This window comes from Gobius niger (genome assembly GCF_951799975.1).
Source record: "Gobius niger genome assembly, chromosome: 16".
Lineage (NCBI taxonomy): Eukaryota > Metazoa > Chordata > Actinopteri > Gobiiformes > Gobiidae > Gobius > Gobius niger.
In genome coordinates, this window is record NC_136867.1 from 10,890,160 (window position 1) to 10,912,562 (window position 22,403).

Sequence of the window (22,403 nt, forward strand, 5' to 3'; positions counted from 1 at the left end):
TTGAGATGCTCTATCATATCCACATGCTATTATATCTCAAAGATGCTACAGGAGGTTTTGATCTTTGGAATAGACATGCTTTTGGACCACCCTCAGTTTTCCACAAAACTTTTCCGCCAAAAAAAAAAAAAAAAGTTTAAATTCCAGATGACACAGAACTAGTCTAATACTTTAGGAATGTTTAGCAATGACCAAATCTGCAGCAAAGGGAAAAAGATAAAGAGAGCGCGGAGCAAAAATACTGATGGGAATTTCATTGTGGATGATAAATTTACTGGGCATTTGCTTTTGGGAAATAGGCGAGTGAAGAGTGAGCATTGACATAACCACAATTAGAAATCAGTAGATGCAGATGTGTCCTAAACCCTTCACGATCTTTGGTCTTGTTTGTGGCACTTTGACAGGCCTTGGCAGGTAGCCTAGGTCCACGTGGCACAGATAGACCCTACAACACTTTAGATGCACACTGGGGTTTCAGGAGATGGAGAGCGAGAGGGAGGAATCGCAGCCATTAGCGTGAGTCAGCCGTTGGATCATCTTTATCATAACAAAACAGTCCCTTCACTGCACCGCGACACAGCTCGTTAAAAAGACAAATGATTCGATTGGAGAGGACACATTTTAAGAGGCCAGCGTGTTGAAAAATAGATTTGGTGTGAATATTATCTTGGATCGCAAAGTAACGGTCTTTGACATGTTTAAAGCATTAAGAAATAAAATAGTAGAACTTAATTTTGATATTTAGATTTACAGTAAAGCGTAAATCTAATGGTGGTTGGAGGGGCCGATGGCGCAGACTGGTTGCCTCGCTTCCCTCAGTCTACCCCAGGGCAGCTGTGGCTACAATAGCAGCTTACCACCACCGAGTATGAAGTGAATGAATAACGCAATATAAAGAGTCTTTGAGTGTCCAGAAAAGCGATATATAAAACCGATGCATTGTTAAGTCACTAAGTGCAAGTCTCAAGTCCAGTCTAAGTTGTGACGTTCCAAGTCCAGTTTAGTCGGCAAGTCAGTCGGTGTTAGGGCTAACTTTGACTGTGGGACTATTAATACTTCTTTTCATAATATGTTTAATCTACTTTTAAAAAAAATGTAGGCTATTGTAAAACATATATTATGTACCAAAGTACACTGACTGGAAGCAGGGGGTCCTAGGGGGCCACATCAGAAAGATTGAAACAAGAGTCTTTTACACATTAGCAGCTTTTCCATGAAGTCTGAAAGATAAATATAAAACAATATTTTTATTATTGTACATCGTACAATGCCCCAGCCCCTGTATGCTTGGGTTCGCCCCTGCTCAAAGTAGATTATGCGCTGCCACTTGGCTCTGTATGGCTCTGTAAAATAGCTACTAAATGCGGTTCAATCTTTTGTGTGGACGCCTGCACGTGTGTTTGTGCTCAGCTGAGATAGAATGTTGAATGTGATGTTGTATGAGCTGCTGCAACAGTGTAATTTCATGTAAAGGATCTATCTATCTAGAAAAGAGTTTTGCATTACATAGATGGTGAATGAGTTACTGCACTTCTCATCGCCTTCTACACGCTTATTTCAAAGATTTTGAAGTTTTACCATCCTAGATTTACTTTTATGAAGTCATTGAATTTTCACCTCTTCACACACCGTTGTGTTTTAATCCATCCATAGACATGCACATTTCCTTCTGCCTTTTCCCGCAGTATTCGTTGGCAGCGTAGTGTTGGGTAAACTGAAAGTAAATAGCATGTGACCAATTACCACGTATACATTTTTTAAAAGCAGCATCGCACACTCAGGTAGCCGATGTCTAAAGGTACATTTATTAAATATAACGTTTGGGTAGAGCCTTCTTCAGATCTTTTTCTTTTTTTCCTTTTTTGAACCAAAGTGCATGTTATTACCATATGTAAACATAATGCGTTGGTTTCACGCAATGAATCATGTTGTCTTCCATTAGTTACACTCAAATCAATGTTAATGTTAGTGCAAGTTATAGCAAGTCATTAGTCTCAAGTCAGGAGTCAAGTCTCATGTCACAAAAATTGCGACTTAAAGGAACAGGCCACCGTTTTTACATACTGAGATATGTTCTTACCTGAGCTTAGACGAGTTGATGCGTACCTGTCTGGTCTTTGTGTGTGCCCTTAATCATGCAAAAACACAATAGATGTTGTTAGCATTTAGCCTCTCCCAGCATATTCCTATGGACCCAAACTGGGGTGAAGTTAGACGCGACCAAGCTCTTCCACGTTTCCCACAAAAATATATAATAATGTCGATTTTCTAAGCGGATAAAAAGGGGTACTATATTGTAAGGCGTACACCTTTGGAGCACTTCGACGTCCGCGCAGTAATATCTTCACCCCTAAAGGATTCTGAAGCACACACAAAGACCAGACACGTAGGCATCTACTCGTCTAAGCGCAGGTAAGAACATATCTCAGTATGGAAAAATGGTGGCCTGTTCCTTTAAGTCTGACTTGACTCAAGTCGTGTGACTCAAGTCTCCCACCTCTGCTCTATACAGTGTTCATTTGTGGTTTTGCGTAACACCAAAAGGCCTAGATAAACTTGGCTCATGGAGAGAACAAAGACTAGTCTACTATTGAGGTCAAGAACCGCAGCCAAATACAGTTGTAAAAATATGTAATAAATGGTATTATTAACTCACTGAAATTGGCATACATTTTGGGTTCAATTTCTGCCAATCAACCCAAGCAAAAAGCAAATTCAAAACCTCTCAGGGGAGTTAGTTTTAGAGTGATTTTATTAGACAGTTGTGTTGTCCATATTCTATACTGCTCTGTGGAAAATAAAACAACAGCATAGTCCTCCTCTCTATGGGGCAGCATCATAAACTCTTAAATCTGTCCGCAGAAGACATGCTGTTCTGATTATTTGTACGGCCTCCCGCTCTCTCTTATTGTGTGACTTAATACAAAGAACAGACAGTTTTAATTCAAGGAGAGGAAAGGCCTGGTTTGCGGCTCCTCAATATAAAAAAAAAAAACGCTGTTTACAACGCTGACAACATCCACATCACCTCTAATCTGCTAAATCATTTCGGAAACCGTCAATAAACCGCTTGTTTTATTGCCGGCGTTTTTGGGCCGCCATGTGAAAAACTAATTGCAAAGTCTGCGTCGCGCGCACTTGATTTGTTTAGAGCGCAGCAGTAGCTTGTGTAATCCGCTTGTTGACACTTGCTTGGCTTCAGATCCTTTGCAACATACTGGGCCTATTTGCATGTCTCGCGTGTGTAAACAAGGTCGGGAGGGTCACCCAGTAGTTAGCGCTTCCGTCATTCCAGGCATTACCACTATATCTGAGGGCACCACCTGTTTCCAAGGATCTAAGCAAAACTCCTACGTGACCTTTTTTTTTTTAATCGCGATGACCCAGTTGTTGATTTATGTTTTCGTGGGAATGCGAAATGGCCTTGAACTTACTGCGTCAACCAACCCTACTCATATTTGGCCAAACTGTTATCCACAGATGTAACCCATATTGACGTGGTCGAGCTCCAGGCTACCAATACTTAGCAGCTGCATGCACAAACTAATGTGATGGAAATGATATGATTAAATGTTCCTCTGTTTGGTACGTCAGAATGCTGCATTAAATTTGAGGCTTTGTGCATTTGTTTGGAAATCATTTTACAGATCAATTGCCTGGCATCGACACATTTTCCAGCTTTCTCTTTGTTTTTGTCACAAACTGGCAACAGAGGTGAGCAGAGTTGCCAACATATTTCTCAAGAGGCATCACTTCCTTTTTTTACGCACGTAGAGGTAAAAAGTGGTCTTTCGAATAACAAATCAAGAAAGTACAAAACAAAATAAAAAGGTCACCACAAATAAAAATAGGTCACATGCTCTAATATGTCGTAGCTGTTAAACCCCTAGTGCACTTTTATTCTTGTAGAAGCAGACTTTTGAAAGATCACAAGATAACTATTAACATTTCAACCATGCAAATATAGGCTTGTAAAAACTGGGAAATCTGTAAATCATAAAATATATAAAAATATTTCTCTTGGAGGTCCAGTTTGCAGGCACATTAACATATGGGGGACAAAGAGGGCCAAGGTAATCCGAGGACATCTTCTTCTTTTTTTATTTCATGCGTGATTGACCCATTTTTTACCTTATTATCACGTTTGCCGCACGTGACGGAGCGGTGTTGAACGCACTGAACTAATGACACCAACACGGAGCCAACTTTAAAGGAATTGATTTGATATTTCATTCATCAACTGACGTACTTTCACCTGACACTAATTATGTTTGACGTTTTTCCTTCTTTGGAAAAAAAAAGCTGTCCCGTGACCCAGATTTGTGTTGAGGTATAGTTGGAGCTCTTCAAAAGCTGGACAAGTGCATTCGTAATCTAGGGCCAACTGTCAACAATGCACTGTTGGCCCGATACGATCAACTCTGCTCTCTCTCAGTCTTTTGGACAACACTCCCGCTAGCCTCAAAGTCAGAGGCGCGCAAATACCGCTGGGATGGCTCTGTCTATTGAGATCAGTAAGTATTACAGGCTCATCTCTTTCCAAAAAGTGAATCATGACCTCCGTGTGATTGGCTCATCTGCAAAGGCACAAGTATACAAAGCTTTTCATACCGACAAGTTACCCTACTTCATTATACTCAAAGAAAATGCATGCAATATCTGTGCCTATTATGATAAGCTGACTTTCTCGTCAAAAAAATGCCTGGAATATTTTGTGCATGCAGTGTAACCCTGCATTTTCAGTCCGTCTCCATCTTTCTCTCTCAAAACACATCTCCGCTATACGTCAGGACGGTGTCTGTACAAAAGTGTTCTTTCTGGGGCCAATGCTGCAATTGGACAATGGATAGAAATGAGTCCATGTCTACGGTCTGTGTGTTCTTTAACATGCACTTGTCAGCTTTGTTTTTTTTTTTTTACATATTTGCCTCTTCGCTCTGTTCTTGCACAGCATTTTGTTTTACTATATTTCATACCACGACTCAGACCATGAGAGGTGTTTTGTCAGTGTGTGATTGTGCCCTGTCGGATCAAATTTGACACAAAAGAGACCACGGCAAGCAGAGGGAAATAATGACATTTGTTGGCCAAACCAAAGAAAGTGGAAATGAATCGTAGAAGCCAGATGTTTTTAATTGTTAAGCTTTCCCTTACGGTGAAGTATGAGTCAAATCGGTTGGTTTTCACACACACACATTTACACACCTGTCCTTATGTCCATGTAGGAGTTGGTACAAGAGGGCTGATGCACCAACTGATGATGATGATGATGATCACAGATTGAAAATACTAATTTATCATAGTTTGGTTGCCTTGGCCAAGTTTTAAACAGCAAGTCCTAAAAATGGGGCAACTGATTTCCAAATGTAATGAACACTTTTACCAACATGCATTTAGTGGTGTGAGGAAGGTGGTTGGAGTTTGATTTGTATTTTTACTGGCTTCTCACTGTAATGCATGACAAGAGTGCGATTCCAGCGCGCCCTGGCTTTTGTAGTTTTTCTGTTGAGTCTAAGTTGAGGAGCTCTGGTAACCACCACTTTAAAAGCCTTCACATGAAAGCTGTCATTAATGCCCTCAGGGGATGCGAGGAGACCAGGCCACACGCACACGATTTTAAAGATCCAGCATCAGGCCTCACGACAGTTTCCAACATCACTAAAAAGTCGATTTGTCAACGTCGTTTGTTGTGTTGGTTTGTCTGCATAAATCTGTTTATTAGCCTTGCTGGGAGCGGGACACGTCGGCACAGCGGTTAGTGCTTCACAGAAAGAAGGTTCCAGGTTTGATCCCAGGGCCCGACTGTGTGGAGTTTGCATGTTCTCCCCGTGTCTGAGGTGGGAGTGGGTCACTAAATGCAAGTCTCAAGTCAAGTCCAAGACATAAAAGTCCAAGTCCCAAGTAAGCCCAATTCAAGTCAAGTTGTAGTAATAGTCAATGAGCACACCTTAATAAAAAACTCTACTGTAATACTCTTGAAAGATTTGCAGTACTTCCTTGCCCTATCTGATCCAGTCTCTGCTTTATTTCTGTCTGGGCTATAATCCGGTGTGGCGTGTTTACATGCATGAGTCCCATGTATGCTCATTAACATGCACTGTCCCAGCCAAATAAACAAATAAATAAAGACATCCCCGGCTTATTTGTCATTTACGTATAAACTATTTTTTATATGTGTAATTCGACAATTGCTTGCCGTAGCTGTTAGAAAGGAAGTTCTCTGTTTTTAGCGTGTAGTCTTAACTCAAATGAACTTTCCTGCTTTGCTGGATTACATCGTAAATGTGTCATGACAGACTTTGTGTTTATATTCATAATTTCCCTTATGTTCCACTGTCTCAGTAACCTGCCATTTTGTTGCACACAAGCCCGTATTGAGATGTCTACATTAAACACTAAAGCCATCAATTTGAACATTATTAGATTATACATAGGCCTCCGTGGCATGCGGACTAACCGAAGGGGATGGAGGTTTCAACCACATGGCGCTGGACTCACTGTGTTTGGCAGCGCATTCACAGCCCACAGTCTTGACCTAACACTGTTGAAGAGGGCACTTACAGCACAGCTTTGTAGGTCAAACTACGATGAGGCAGGGCTTTCAAAAAGAATGATTTTTTTTCCAAGCTTTGCCGATATAATTGCATATGTACAATGCATTTCTGAACATGTTTATAGAGGTTAAACTTGATGGTCAGTGGATTTTAAAAATTGCAGCCGTTATAGATTGATAATTCAGTAAGTGTGGCACTAGGTGTTTTATTTTAGAGTAAAATAGTTGCCCCCCCATTAAAAAACTCTTTAAGGTCATTTAACTAAGTGTAGATGCTGTTTATAATTGTTTGCTTTTGCAATGTTTAAGGTTTCACTGTGTTTTATGTGACATGCAATACCCGGGTACACCAGCAGAGGGCGCTTGGTGCGTTTCGTATCAGTAGCTGGCGCTGTAGAAGAAGTCCTGCCAGTACGTGATATGAGAGGAACAGAGGCAGCAAGCTCCGTAGTAATTCATGTTGTACATGTTTTGCAGGTAAGCTGGTTGGAAAAGCGCACACATAAACAGTAGTAGAGTCTCTCCTGCACCTGTTAGATTAAGTTTTGTTTAGTTAGGAAGTGTTTTGTAAACTTTATTTTGTTTAAGACGAGTACCACACCAAGTTAGCATTTCTAAGATGGCGGACGTTGGTCCAACGGTTGCCGCGGTGACCAAGTAAAATACCATTTAATACAGTATGAGGTTGTGTTCGCGAAATAGGTACTCAGATGTGCGTACTAGTACTGTGCTAGGGGCAATTTGTGTGGTAGGGATTGCCAGGTTAACTTTTTTTGTGTTTTGTTGCCACCATAAGCACATCAGTTATGTGTACGCCTACGCTACTAGTGTACGTGTGCTAAGACAGGAAAATGGAGTCACACAGTACAGTAGGTCAAGTTTCAAGTAATAATATGGTACAGTAGAACGGTAATGACAGAAGATACATACATGAATATATAAGTGATTAAAGACATGATTAAAAGGTAATTCATACATGATTGACAGGTAGTTAAAAACAGTTAAAAAAGGTTTTTGCTCAGTCATTTAGAATATTGTAAAATTGTTCAACTCCAGACGTGAAGTATTGTTTTGTAAGAAGTCCTGCCAGTACGTGATATGAGAGGAACAGAGGCAGCAAGCTCCGTAGTAATTCATGTTGTACATGTTTTGCAGCTTGTGCCAACGGAAATAAATATGTTGCACCAAGAAGGAGTTGGCCCATCTTTCAAAAGTGTAACATATTTTGGCGAGCCAGCCAGGAGGGGGCGCCAGTGAGTCAACACCACCACCGTCGACCCTCCTTCCCAAGAGACGAACCTCATTCTTCAATCAAAAATGGACGAAGTACAGCCACTGCGTGATGAACTGAGTGCAGCCTTGTGGCAGCTGGAGAAAGAGCTTCTCGTGGATGTCTGCGGGCGACTGAAATGTTCTGGCCTAGACAGCGGAGAGCCTCACAGCAAGACAAGACGGGCGCTCATCAAGTTGGCAGAGGGCGCGTTTGATGAGATTGAGAAAAGTGAAAAAATAGAACGAGTTGAGCAATTTTATACAGAGTTAAGTACATACCTAAAGAGACTATCTCCAAAGAAAGGACCCGAGGAACCGTTTGAGAGTGGCCCTCCACCCAGGATGACACCTTCTCCACTCAGAGCCCGACCAGAGCCAATACATTCTCTGCAAGAGGTAACTTTGAGGAGGGAGTTCAAGATCTGTGGGCAGATAGGTGAACCTGGACAGAGGGATAAGCTATCCTACCTAAGTCTTGTGCGTCAAATTGGGGTGGGGACAGAAAAAGGGCATTCAGAGACAGAAATAGTCGAAGCAGTTATCAAGGCCATTAGTCCAGGCCTGCCCCTGAGAGATATGTTGGAAATCAAACGTGGACTGACCCTTAGTAAGCTGTTCACCATATTAAAGGGACACTACAAGGTAGACAGCCCCACTGAGCTATACCACCAGCTCCTCAATGTCTCCCAAGAGCCCAAAGAGACTGCCGTGAACTTTGTCTTTCGTGCCATTGAACTGAAAGAGAAACTGCTGTGGAAAGTTGCTAATGAGGAAACTGATGAACTGTACAGCCGACGCACAATCCAGCGCAAGTTTCTACGGTCCATTGAAACAGGGCTGCTCAGTGATTCGGTCAAGTATCAGCTGATGCCCTTCCTCAGTAATGTGGGCACAACAGACGAAGAACTGATCGAAAGAGTAACTGAGGCGTCAAAGCTGGAAAGTGAAAGACTTGAGAAACGTAAAAGGTCCGCTGCAACCAAGATTCCCAAGGTGCAAGAGCTCCAAACAGAATGCCAGGCAGACCCCACACCTGTCCAGAGCCCCGCAAAGCCCAGAGAATCCCAGACCGCAGTGGCCGTGAGAGCAGTGAAAGGTAAAGAGACTAAAAGTGAAAGCACTGACACAAAGCAAATCATTGAAGAGTTGCGTAAAGAAATGAAGCAGATGTTTATGACAATGATGGAGACCAGTCCCCGTCCAAGTGGACCAAAGCAGAGAGAAAAGGGCTGTAAAAAATGCAGAGAAGAGGGGAAAGGAGACAACTGTTCACATTGCTTCAAATGTGGGTGCGAGGGACACTTCTCTCGTGGATGCCGAGCTCAGAGACTGTCGGGAAACGGGGAGGGACTACTGAGATGGGACCAGCAGTAGCCCAAAGCCAAGCGTCCCAAGATGAGCTCCCATATTCAAGACCAGCCCTCACACAACCTACAGCCAATGCCAGTGTCAGCGAAGTTCATTATCTACCCCCTCAACGCAAGTCACAGTTAATCAACCTTGTGGGAAACAGATGTATAGTGAACTGTTTTATGGACAATCATCCAGTCAAAGTCTTGTGGGACACAGGGGCCCAGTCGAGCATAGTAAATGACAACTGGCAACAGAAGCATCTTCCTCACACAGTCGTCCGGCCTATATCTGAACTATTAGAAAACGAGACACTCACAGTTTATGCCGCTAATGACACGCCCATTCCCTACACTGGCTGGATTGAAGTCAGCTTCCGACTCGACAGTGATTCGTCCAAAAGTGAGTTGCAAGTGCCAATACTAGTTTGCAGTGACCCCGCAGTGGCCAGTGACCCCATCATCGGCTACAATGTGATTGAGGCCATTGTAAACAACAATGAAGGCAAAACTAAAGGTGGGAGAAAGCAGCTTGCCCACAAAGTAAGTAAAGCTTTTCAGATAACTGTCAAAACTGCTCACAATGTCGTCAAACTAGTACAGAAGAGTAACGAAGATTCAGAGATCTGTGTGGTGCGTACTGGTGTAAAAACAGTGACATTGCCAGCTAACCAAGTCACAGTAGTTTACATGCGGGCACATGCTAGTCAACACTTCAGGGGCCAAGATATGCTGTTCTCACCTGACACACCTGACCCGCCACCAGAGGGCATCGTCTACAACGAGGTACTGGTAAACATCTCAGACCGAAGATTGCCCTACGTGCCCATTCCAGTGACTAACACCACAGACCACACCATCTACTTGCAGAGTCGTAAAGTTATTGGGCATCTTGAACCAGTGAAGACAGTTTATTCAGCAGACATTCAAACAAAAGTAAACGAACTGACAAAAGGAACTAAGAGCAGTACAGAGGTAAAGACAAATAAGCCAAGTCACACAGAGCAGTCGGAGAATCGACACAGACAGAGACCAAAGTCATGGGATCCACCTGTGAGCCTCCAACACTTAACACCGAGTCAACAAGCAGCAGCAAGGAGGATGTTGAGGGAGGAATGTGAGGCGTTCGCATTTGACAATGACGATGTAGGCTGTATACCATCGCTCAAGATGCACATAACCCTGCATAACACCAGTCCAGTGCAAAAGACCTACATGTCTGTTCCGAAGCCCCTTCACAACGAAGTCAAAGAATACTTGCAAGACCTGCTTAACAAAGGTTGGATCACGCCCTCACGGTCCCCAAACTCGTCGCCAGTTGTGTGTGTGCGCAAGAAAGATGGGGGCCTCCGTCTCTGTTGTGATTTCAGAGAGCTCAATCGTAAGTCAGTTCCAGACCGCCATCCAATACCAAGAATTCAAGACATGTTGGATGCGCTGGGTGGGAGCTCCTGGTTTTCAGTTTTAGATCAGGGAAAAGCGTACCACCAGGGTTTCCTTGATGAAGACAGCCGCCCGCTAACAGCCTTCATCACACCCTGGGGGCTATATGAATGGGTGCGCATTCCTTTTGGCCTGAGCTCCGCACCCGCAGAGTTCCAGAGAAGTATGGAGCATTGTTTGGCTGGCCTCAGAGACACTATTTGCCTCCCATACCTGGACGACAACCTTGTGCATAGCAGCAACTTTGAAGACCACGTTGAGCACATCCGTCTTGTCCTCCAGCGCTACAGAGAGCACGGTGTAAAGTTGACGCCAAAGAAATGTGAACTTTTTAGGAGTAGTGTTAAGTTTCTGGGAAAACTGGTGACAGGAGAAGGCTATACCATGGACCCGTCAGAGATGGCGCCAGTGAGGGCCCTGAAAGAAAAGACACCTGTAACTGTCGGAGAGGTACGTCAAATGCTTGGCTTTCTCTCTTATTACAGGCCCTTCATACCTAACTTCTCTCGTGTGGCCCACCCGCTGTACAACCTGCTCAGCCCTCCACCTCCTGAGAAAACCACTCCAGCCCCTGCAGAAAAGTTCAAAAAGGGGGTCAAGAAGAACAAAGGCCACATGCCTTCACGCACGCCCATACAATGGACCAGTACCCACCAAGAAGTCTTGAACCAACTCGTTGATGCACTCACAGAGCCGCCTGTCCTCGGGTATGCTGACTTCACCCAACCATTCGTGTTACACTGTGATGCCTCACAAGTCGGCTTGGGTGCGGTGTTGTATCAGCGACAGCAAGGAAAGATGAGAGTGATAGCGTTTGGCTCCCGCACCCTAAGTCCAGCAGAGAAGAAGTACCACCTGCACTCTGGCAAGCTTGAGTTCCTGGCAATGAAGTGGGCCATCTGTGAACGCTTCCGGGATTATCTGTACCATGCTTCATCGTTCATCGTGTACACGGATAATAACCCGTTAACGTATGTGCTCACATCAGCAAAGCTCAATGCCACAGGTCACAGATGGGTCGCGGAATTGGCCGATTACAACTTCATCATTCGCTATCGTCCAGGCAAGACCAACGCTGATGCTGATGGGCTGTCGCGGATGCCATTGGACATTGAAAACTACATGAACATCTGCACAGCCGAAGTCACTCAAGAAGCAATAAGTGCATCCATGGAGTCTGTGAAAATCGAACAACATGACCCTTGCAAAGGCGTTGGTGTGATCCAGGTCAGTGCCCTAAAGCTGATCAAAGACTCTGACACTAACCAGCCATTCACTCCAGACCAGATCCGTGAAGCACAAGAAGATGACGAGATCCTGGCAAGAGTTATCTGGTTTAAGACACAGAACAAAAGACCGAGTAGAGCCGAAGTAAAGTCCGAGCCTCCTGCCGTCGCTGCACTGCTCAAGCAATGGCTAAAGCTTCACATCGATCCAGATGGTGTCCTGCGCCGCCGCACTGTGCACCGAGAGCAGCTGTTGATCCCTAAAGCTTATCGCCCCCTGGTTTTCAAAGAGCTGCATCAGGAGATGGGCCACTTAGGGGTGGAAAGGACGCTCGACTTGATCAGAGAAAGGTTCTACTGGCCACAAATGAGTAAAGAAGTGGAGCATTTTGTGACGGAAGAATGTGAGTGCTTGAAGAAGAAAAAGCCAAGTAAGCAGACTCGAGCACCTCTGACCACGATCCATACTACGTACCCGTTTCAACTCGTATCCATAGACTTCCTTCACTTGGAAAAGTGCAAAAACGGCTATGAGTACATTTTGGTAGTTATGGATCACTTTACAAGGTTTGCTCAAGCCTACGCTACAAGGAACAAAGCAGCCAAAACAGTTGCGGACAAGCTGTTCAACGACTTCGCACTCAAGTTCGGGTTCCCAACAAGAATACACCATGACATGGGTAAAGAATTTGAGAACAAGTTAATGGCAAGGCTCAAAGAACTGTCAGGCATCCAGGGCTCACACACGACACCGTACCATCCACAGGGTAACGGACAGGTCGAGAGATTTAATCGCACCCTGTTGTCCATGTTGCGTACCCTGGAAGACGAAGAGAAAGAAGATTGGAAAGAGTCATTAGCTAAAGTTGTTCATGCATACAATTGCACGAAAAGTGAAGCAACAGGCTATGCTCCATACTACCTCGTCTTTGGTCGTGCCCCCCGCTTGCCTATTGATCTGTTGTTCGACATAACGAAAGAAGAGTCCCATGTCGATTACGACGATTATGTAAACAGTTGGAAAAAGAGAATGCAAGAGGCCTACGCTATCGCAGGAAAAACAGCTGATAAAGAAGCGGCTCGAGGTAAAGCTCACTACGACAAAAGAGTTAAAGGCAGAGACCTCCAGCCGGGCGATAGAGTCCTCCTCCGGAATCTCACTCAAAGGGGTGGTCCCGCAAAGATCCAGTCCTATTGGGAAGAACACGTTTACAAAGTAAAAGAGAGAAAAGCTGAAGATAGTCCAGTGTATCAGATAACCCCCGAGAATGGAAAAGGACGAGACAAAGTCGTGCATAGAAATCTTCTGCTCCCGTGCGATTTCCTGCCCTGCGAGAAGCCCCCGGCAACTACTCCAGCAGCAGCAAAGAGAACGTCCAGACTTCAACGCAGACAACAGCAGCAGCAACCACGAGACAACGGTGACACATCCGACGATGACTACGACAGCACCTACCGGTGGTACCTTCGGCCTGGTCCAGGAAGGCGGCAGCAGACTCCACTCAACGCATTGGCGGAGCCATTCCACCCTCATCAGGATGCAGTGCAACCAGAAGAGGATATGCCACTACAGAGCGAAGAGGATATGCCACTACAGAGCGAAGAGGATATGCCACTACAGAGCGAAGAGGATGTGCCACTACAGAGCGAAGAGGATATGCCACTACAAAGCGAAGAGGATTTGCCACTACAGAGCGAAGAGGACTTGCCACCACAGACTGAAGAAAATGTTCTGGATTCAAGAAGAGACAGTCCAGCGTGTGGTGAGTCCAACACTGACGCTTCAGCTGTCGATGGAGGTGAGACTAAGACTATGACTCAGCGACCTCAGCGACACAGACAACGACCTATGGTACTGAGTTACAACACTTTAGGTCAGCCGACTTCGGTACAAAAGGGTTGCAAGGTAAAGACTCAGGTTATTGAGAGTAAAACCTTTTGGCGACCCTGGGATGTTCAAGTGTGTTAAGGATACAGACTAAGTAACAGAAATGTCAGGAGACATTTAATTTTGTGGGGGAGAGTGTGGCACTAGGTGTTTTATTTTAGAGTAAAATAGTTGCCCCCCCATTAAAAAACTCTTTAAGGTCATTTAACTAAGTGTAGATGCTGTTTATAATTGTTTGCTTTTGCAATGTTTAAGGTTTCACTGTGTTTTATGTGACATGCAATACCCGGGTACACCAGCAGAGGGCGCTTGGTGCGTTTCGTATCAGTAGCTGGCGCTGTAGAAGAAGTCCTGCCAGTACGTGATATGAGAGGAACAGAGGCAGCAAGCTCCGTAGTAATTCATGTTGTACATGTTTTGCAGGTAAGCTGGTTGGAAAAGCGCACACATAAACAGTAGTAGAGTCTCTCCTGCACCTGTTAGATTAAGTTTTGTTTAGTTAGGAAGTGTTTTGTAAACTTTATTTTGTTTAAGACGAGTACCACACCAAGTTAGCATTTCTAAGATGGCGGACGTTGGTCCAACGGTTGCCGCGGTGACCAAGTAAAATACCATTTAATACAGTATGAGGTTGTGTTCGCGAAATAGGTACTCAGATGTGCGTACTAGTACTGTGCTAGGGGCAATTTGTGTGGTAGGGATTGCCAGGTTAACTTTTTTTGTGTTTTGTTGCCACCATAAGCACATCAGTTATGTGTACGCCTACGCTACTAGTGTACGTGTGCTAAGACAGGAAAATGGAGTCACACAGTACAGTAGGTCAAGTTTCAAGTAATAATATGGTACAGTAGAACGGTAATGACAGAAGATACATACATGAATATATAAGTGATTAAAGACATGATTAAAAGGTAATTCATACATGATTGACAGGTAGTTAAAAACAGTTAAAAAAGGTTTTTGCTCAGTCATTTAGAATATTGTAAAATTGTTCAACTCCAGACGTGAAGTATTGTTTTGTAAGAAGTCCTGCCAGTACGTGATATGAGAGGAACAGAGGCAGCAAGCTCCGTAGTAATTCATGTTGTACATGTTTTGCAGCTTGTGCCAACGGAAATAAATATGTTGCACCAAGAAGGAGTTGGCCCATCTTTCAAAAGTGTAACATATACATAATGTAATTCAAAGTAGTTTTTCTTTTTATGATACTCAATTGCAAGATCATTTCTCAAAGAGCTCAGTAAAAGCCTGCATTTGAAGAGATTGTGTAATTTGGATATGACTTAAGTGTTAATATAAAAGACAATGGTGCCATTCATTTACCAGTCACTCATTGATGTTCTTATAGGCATAATTTTCCCATTTCCTTCTGACCCAATTTCGGAGTTTGCTTTGGATGCAGCTTGTGGTTTATTGAGTCAACCCAGTGCACGTGTATGCCATAAACGCGTGATTTATGTGCAACACCACGTGGAGCGGGTCCAAAACTGACATGGCGGACTTTCTCTGGTCCAATAAGAACGTCTCGTTTTACTTTTGGTGGCCATGGCAGTAGATTTTAAAAAACAGTAACAGGCGATTGGCGCTGATGTCTGTCTCGAAGTTCATCCCAAGGACTTACCGAAACAATTACAAAGATAAGCGCTCACGAATGTTGGAAAGTTTGAAACACTTCTCACTAAATATCAGAGATGACGCTGCGTGAAATGTCGAGAAGATGGAGTGCAAGATTAAGTGCGCTTGATTTTTAATTACAATCGTTTTGGTTGCATTTAGCAAACTATTTAGGTCATATAATTTCAGGCAATATGAATGTACCTCTTTGTTATGCATAAAACCTGCTAACCCTTTAATATAGACCTCACAATGGTAATACTAAATTGGCGCCACACGACCAGAGCAATGAGTGCATTTTCTCCGTTCACACGTGAATGTCGTCTGCTCGGTGTGTGAATGTGCGGTGTCTGCTGTGCATCAGGGCCGCGGCTCGGAGGCTGGCTGGAGCAGCGCTGGAGACCCACTGCCAGGAGAGAAGGCCCTGAAGGACACGCGAGAGAGGAGAGGGCAGGAGAGACGCCTGCAGGAGATTCAACAGCAGCTGCAGACGCTGAACCGCAGCCAAGATGTGAGTATGACACATGAGGACACAACACATCACTCTCTTACAGTATTTCCCAATTACTTAAACTATCCTGGGACTTAAAAGGAGACATGTCATGTACAATGGACTTTTCTGAGTTATAGCATTCCGCTGTCAAAAAACTTCATTCATTTGTTTTGAGTTAATCATATTCCCTTTGGCCGTTTGTTCTTCTGTCCTTCACATCTTTAAAGCCCATGTGGGTTTCTTCGTGGCACCATGGATGTGCTTGCATGCCCTTTGATGAAAGAGATAGTTCGTTGTCACTGTTCTACTACATCATTATTACTATTGGACAAAGACCAAATGGAATTTCTGACCACCCGAGTCAGTCACTAAATGCAAGTCTCGAGTCAAGTCTAAGTCATGAAGGTCCAAGTCCCAGGCAAGTCCAAGTCGATCGGTCATGGGGTCAAGTCAGTTCAAGTCAAGTCATAGCTTTTGTCAAGTCAAGTCATAGCTTTTGTCAAGTCAAGTCGAGTCATAGCTTTAGCCGGCAAGTCACTTTAGAAAACTTCTAATGCATCCAAAGAAACAGGCTTGTCCTCCGGCCTTTTTGCGCTGTATTGATTGGAAGCGCTGTGTCGGGAAACCGAACACGCATGTGGCTTATTACCAAATGTAAACATAGATGTGCTGGTTTTACGCAATGAATCCTGCTCTTTCAACAGTTACACTCAAATAAATAATAACTATAAAGTCACAGCAAGTCATTGAAAGTCATTGGCCTCAAGTCCAAGTTAAGTCTCGAGTCACAAACAGCAAGTCCTAAGTCAAGTCAAGTCCTTTTGGAGCTTTAATAATAATAATAATAATAATAATAATAATAATAATAATAATAATAATAATAATAATAATATAAAAAAATCAGGTATAGTGCCTTTTTATTTAGAAAAAATAAACTCAATATTTTATTTTGCCCATTGGCTTTATTCTACTTGATGTGTATCAGATTGGACAGACTAGCACATGTCAGAGCGAGTCTGGCCTATTTTTCTTGCTGGCGTTATTACAACACTTGTGAAACCCAGATCAGTGTGGATTAAGAGCCTGTATGTACTGACCTATCGTAAAGCTGTAATCACAGGTTGTCAAAGATACACATCATCAGCACATATTGTCTTTGAAGTGTGCGCCAACACCCTCAAAGATTGTGTAGGAGACTATCTGAGTGCAGAGCTCTTCTATCCTGGACACGTGTCTAAAACTTCACAACAACAAGCTCACATCTCACATCTGCAACATTACATCAGTGAGAATACTCAGATCGGGCTTCGGATTTTGTTCCCATAGTTGTTTCACCTTTCAGCCAGCTAAGCCATTTTAAGCCAATATATAATGTTTTCCTTTGCTGCTATGCTACTGTTGGGGGGGTGGGGGTCACAGATAAAAAGCCTGTAGTTGTTAATAGTGTTTCATTGCTTTCTAAAATTCTTCCGTGAGATCTGAAGTCCACTGTTCCCTAGAAACCTTTCAAGTCCAGTTTTAAGAGCCTCTGCAGAATTACAACCCCAGACCGTCCGTGGAGCTAAAGGCGCAGCACAAGAATGTCCCTGTAACACACGGTGGACGTGCCAGATCTCGGCTTTCCCACATGCACCGACTCTGCATCTGGGATATTAAAGCAATCTGGAACAATTCACATTTCCAAGTCCTATTTGTTTTTCAATTATTGACCCATTCCATCGCTGCTCCAAGTGTATATTGTTTTTTTGGTATATTTTTCCAAGAATAAAAGTAAAAGTCATGTGATAGGTAATAAACTTCCACATAATAACATAGGCGTAAATAAAGAGTTACTTAGTGGAATACTTCCACTGATGCGAGTGGTTTACATCCTATTAAGATTAAAAACAAGCCTGAATTTTGATCTCGTTAACACAGAATACAAGAGCGTCCGGGGCAAAAGGCATTCGGGGAAGACACTGAATTACGGATGTTATACAAATCAACTTTATAGTATTTTGGATCTGGTCCAAAGTGTCCAGGAATGCCCTCCCAGACGGATTCCATGGAAATAAATCTTCACCCTGCCCGCACCATAAGGCCAGTGGCTCGGAGAAAACGTACGTACATGTAGGGTTTGCATGTGTGGACACATTTATCAGCACGCTAACCACAGTGAGACATGGGCCACTGTCTGGCAGCAAGCGCCACTTTAAACACAGCGGTCGGGTGTTTGTGCTCATAATGAGAACATTTAGAGCTCGTCTTAATTAGCCTCCAGCCTTTTTCTCTGTGTCTATTCTTTTGATGTACATGTGTGTATTTCATAAAAGCTTCAACATGTCAAATAACACATATGTGCAGTGTATGTATATTAGATTTAGCCACTAAACATGAAAAGTATACACAATTGTAATACATGGTAAAAGCGCAATTATTTTTCCTTGCCTTCTTTTTATTTAAAAATACTTAATTGGCCTATACATTTTTCACAATGGGAAAGGATGTGCAAAAGTACTGGGGCATGCTGACGCATCTTTGAGTAATCTTAGAATCTTCTCCAGTGGCTATTCTTTGCACTGTGAGGGCAGATCCTAATAAGCTCTTGATTTCTTGCTAAACTTTATGCTTCCATCGCGAAGTAGAGACACTCACCATCGCTTCACTACAGCCCCGCGCAGCGCAGCAAAGAGGGGGCAAGTAGGAGAAGCTTATGGGGAGATCTCTTCAGTTGTTTGAGATCAACATTGCCTTTTCTGACCAACACAGAGTGCCAGATAACAATAAAGATGTGTTTGAGATTATTACCAAATAATAATAACTAAGTAAATAAGTAAGTGCTTCATTTGTCATTGTAAAAGCGTACAAAGAAATAGTGCTCAGGTGTTAGTTCTGAGCCACTGTGGCTGAGCACGCCACCACTGTAAGTCAGCCTGACCAGCATGCTTTTGGAGGTAGAGGAAACCGTAGCACCCGGAGGAAACTTGGCTGGCTGCCTCCAGTCCTCCTCTGATCCTCTGAAATGGTGCAGCGCCTCCTGGGCTTGTCCCTGTTTTAGAGCGTGGTGTCCTGCACTGGTCAGCTCTAACTCCTCCTTCCTCTTCCTCCTGTGCAGCTCCCTCCGCTCCACAACAGTCTTTCACCATCTTCTGGGAAGAGCGTAGCAGTTTATCTGTTTTATTCTCCAGTGAACGTCCATTAGCCAGAACAATAGAAGACATGTGTGGCTTAGCTGTAGGCCTCACCCGAATACCTCCTCTTTTGTCCCTTTTTTGTTTCCTGTAGCCCCTCTTGTGACGCCTCCACTGAGCTGCAGGTGTGGGGGGACTTGGTGCCTCTTCAATGTCTCAGAAGAAGACATTTGTGGGTCTCAAATGGGAACTGATTAGATAGCTGTTTACTTTAAAAAAGCTGCTGTCTTCAGGACCACTATGGACTCTTTGCAAAGGCGTACAAAGGCATCCAGTTAGACATGTCAAAATTATGTTGACCAAATCCCTCAAAAAGCAAATTACCGTCTTTAAGGTGCTCTTTATTGTCCCCATTTTGCATGCTCTGAATTGCCAATATCTTGCATCAAAGCCAGGCCTAAGACTTTCACTCGTGCACTACAGATGACTTTCTCTGTTGCTTGTAGCATATTCTTGTTTCGTCCTGGTTTGTTTTACATCTCCACAATCAGTGTCTTCTCAATAAGTGCTGAATGTTTGGTTAGGCAAGTTTGACGTCCAAGGCCGTGCTTCACCCTCTTTTCCAAAAGGCCCATGCCAAGCTGTCATAATGCCTGTCAGCTTTTAATTACTCCACACACTCAGACTACTGAGAGACGGGCGGATCACGTTTTCGCTTTTGACAAAGAGCAATTTATTAAAGTCAGCCAGTACATCTTCTGGTGCTCAGCTGGAGTCTTTTATTTACTTGCCAAATTGTAAGCGTTAGTCGTGTTTTGTCTCTTCGCTGATCATAACAAGAGACAAAGAAGTAAAAGAGAAGGTGAGACAAGGCAACCCGGTTCATAAGTGCGCTATAAGACAAGAGGTCTTCCCCTTTAAGTGTTAAGTATACAGTCCCTTCTGTTTAGTCTAGCCGCGGTGAAAGTATAACATGCATTGTAAAAGTGGAAAATATTGGAAGGCTAGTGTCCTGCGTAGATGCGGCGACGGCAGGCTCTCTGTTCTGTGTCTGTTTGATGGAGCCCAGAGCGCAGCGGTAAGAATCCCAGTGTTATTCCAAGAGATCTACCTGATTTACCTTTCCCAGTGATTTATGTAAACACGCGCCGTATTGTGTTGGACTCGCTTCTGAGACCGGCAATTTTGTGCGTCATCCCGGCTCTATTCTCTGTTCTCCCAATCCAAACAACCCTCCCTCTCGGTGAAACTCCTCCGAACTGAGCCAAAGAATCTCTCCTCTCTTAGCCTTTTAGATTATTCATTTTCCTATCACGCTGCCATCGCATTTCCTCTATATTATCATACGCCTGCGCAGGAATAATGAGTGCAGATATGAGAGGGTTATACTTTTCCAACGCAAACTGTGTTCGAAAATGACTTGGAAGTTTCCTTTGGCATTACTTATCTAAAAAAGACCCATCCCAACATTTACTGAAAGCAGGGGTTAGAACTGATAAAATTATATTTATATTAGAAATCTAACTTTGGCCTTTTAAAGCCACACTGCGTAACATTCCATCCAATAAACAAAATAAAAAACAAGAATTTCTTTCACTTTGTATCTAATATGTTTTTTTTTATTGTGAACTGAAATTGATATTTTCATTTGGGCCTCGACTTATCTCGATAGCTTAGCTCTTCTGCAGCCTGTCATATAAATAAAAGCTTTGGCCCGATCATTGTCGCGCGCTCCTTTGCTTTTGAGATCCTTTGACCGCGACGGAGGAGCCAGTCAGAAATGAGTATCTCTTCTTTGTAAGGAGAAACGTCTGGCCACTCGTGTTTCCCTCATTCACCTCTTTGTGGACCAAAATAACTTTTCACACAGTCCGACAGCACCGGCTTTTGTTGTCTCAGCACTTTTTCTCAGTCGCATGAACTACACTCTTTGGTTTATGCCTCTGTAAAAGTGGTGGTTTGGAGCAAAGGAACTCATGTTTTGGAACCAAAAGTTATTGTTCGATGCCATGGCAGCAGCTCGATTGTCCATTAATTAGAAGATTACTTTAGACTGGTGACAATTTGTGGTATGACCGCAACAGTCCTGATTTAGTATTTCTATATAAAATAATGGCAGTTGGAAGTTTGCTCACTTTTTAGATTTAAACTCAAGTTTATTGGGGAAAAACAAAAGTCATGCACACGGTGTGACCTACAGTATGTTGCTGCCACGAGGAGCATTAAAACAGATCCATCCATTTTGAGGAGATGACCCATGGCTCTTATTGACAGACTTTGATTTCAGACTTCCATAGGGCACTTTCTACAAATACATCTCAAAAGGTTTTCTGTATGTTTGTGACTGGGGAAAAACCGAAAGCCGTGTCTTGTTATGAACTGCTATATTTACGTTGAGGTCATTGTTTACCATAGAGGCCTATATGTCTTCCATTACAGCTAAATGTGCCCTGAGAATGAGATGAGCAGCATTCTTGCTTGTATTAGCGCTGGCCCCTGGCTGCTCAGTGCTGACAGAGGGAGGTATGTGGCTGGAGTCAGTGACCTTGAAAGCTGAGGAGCGCTGTGTGCACAGGAGCTGACAGGAGCGGCAGGCTCCTGGTCCACGGGGTAAATGCTGTAGACTGAGAGGGATAGACTCATCCGAGACAGACCTCTTCATTCTTCATTTGCTGGATGCTGCGTGTAGAGCATTAGTCGTATCCTGAGGGAAGACAGCACATTGAACTCCTCTCTATCTCGTGTATTTAACTCAGGACAGAGGAGTGACATATGACCACACTAAAGGCTTAGGTCTCAAGGCTTTGTTTGTACAGAGAGTGTTTCAGAAGTACAGCCTAAAAGGCCCAGTGGGTCTGGGCTGCAGGTGCCGAGCTTCTGCACAACAGCACCAGGAAATCCTGGCACTTAAACAATAATTGTTATTATTGCTATAAAAGATAGTATGAGGCTTAAGAATTTTCCTTTTTACACTGTGATTTAACAGAGTTCAGAATGTGCCATTAATCCATAAATCTCTCACTTTCCAACAACGTTTCCAATAGATATCTTCAGTGTGCCCTGGGTGCATAGACTCTCCACCTTCAAGTTGTATTTCACATGTTTTTGCCAAAAGATGTATGTCTGTGAACAAGTGTCGGGCGCAGATCACTCATGGGTCTGTGACTATCCTCTGGTTAGTGCAAAATCCTGATTTATGTTTCACTGCTTCTATTTTTGTGGCTTAAACCAATACAGACAATCATGTGTAGTTTTCCACAGAGGAGCTCTCAATAGCTACTGAGCTTCAAACACCTGACACCATGGGGTTGAACTTGGAAACCTCACACTTTAAACAACGCAGTTGTGTCATTGTGTTTTTGTTTTCCAATACATCGTCTAGTGTCCTGTTCCCTGTAAATTTCTATTCCTGTTCAGTGTAATTATTGGGCAGTGCTGAGCTAAAGCTGCCAGAC

General features: G+C 43.5%; 1 protein-coding gene across 1 annotated transcript in view; it reads left to right on the forward strand.

Moving 5' to 3' along the window:
• The window catches only part of fsip1 (fibrous sheath interacting protein 1), a 32,374-nt gene that overhangs the window by 7,764 nt on the left and 2,207 nt on the right, over nucleotides 1-22,403 (forward strand). Inside the window, exon 9 of the mRNA XM_079574111.1 lies at nucleotides 15,710-15,856. Coding sequence (XP_079430237.1) covers nucleotides 15,710-15,856 — 147 coding nt within the window. The remainder of the gene's footprint in view (nucleotides 1-15,709; nucleotides 15,857-22,403) is intronic.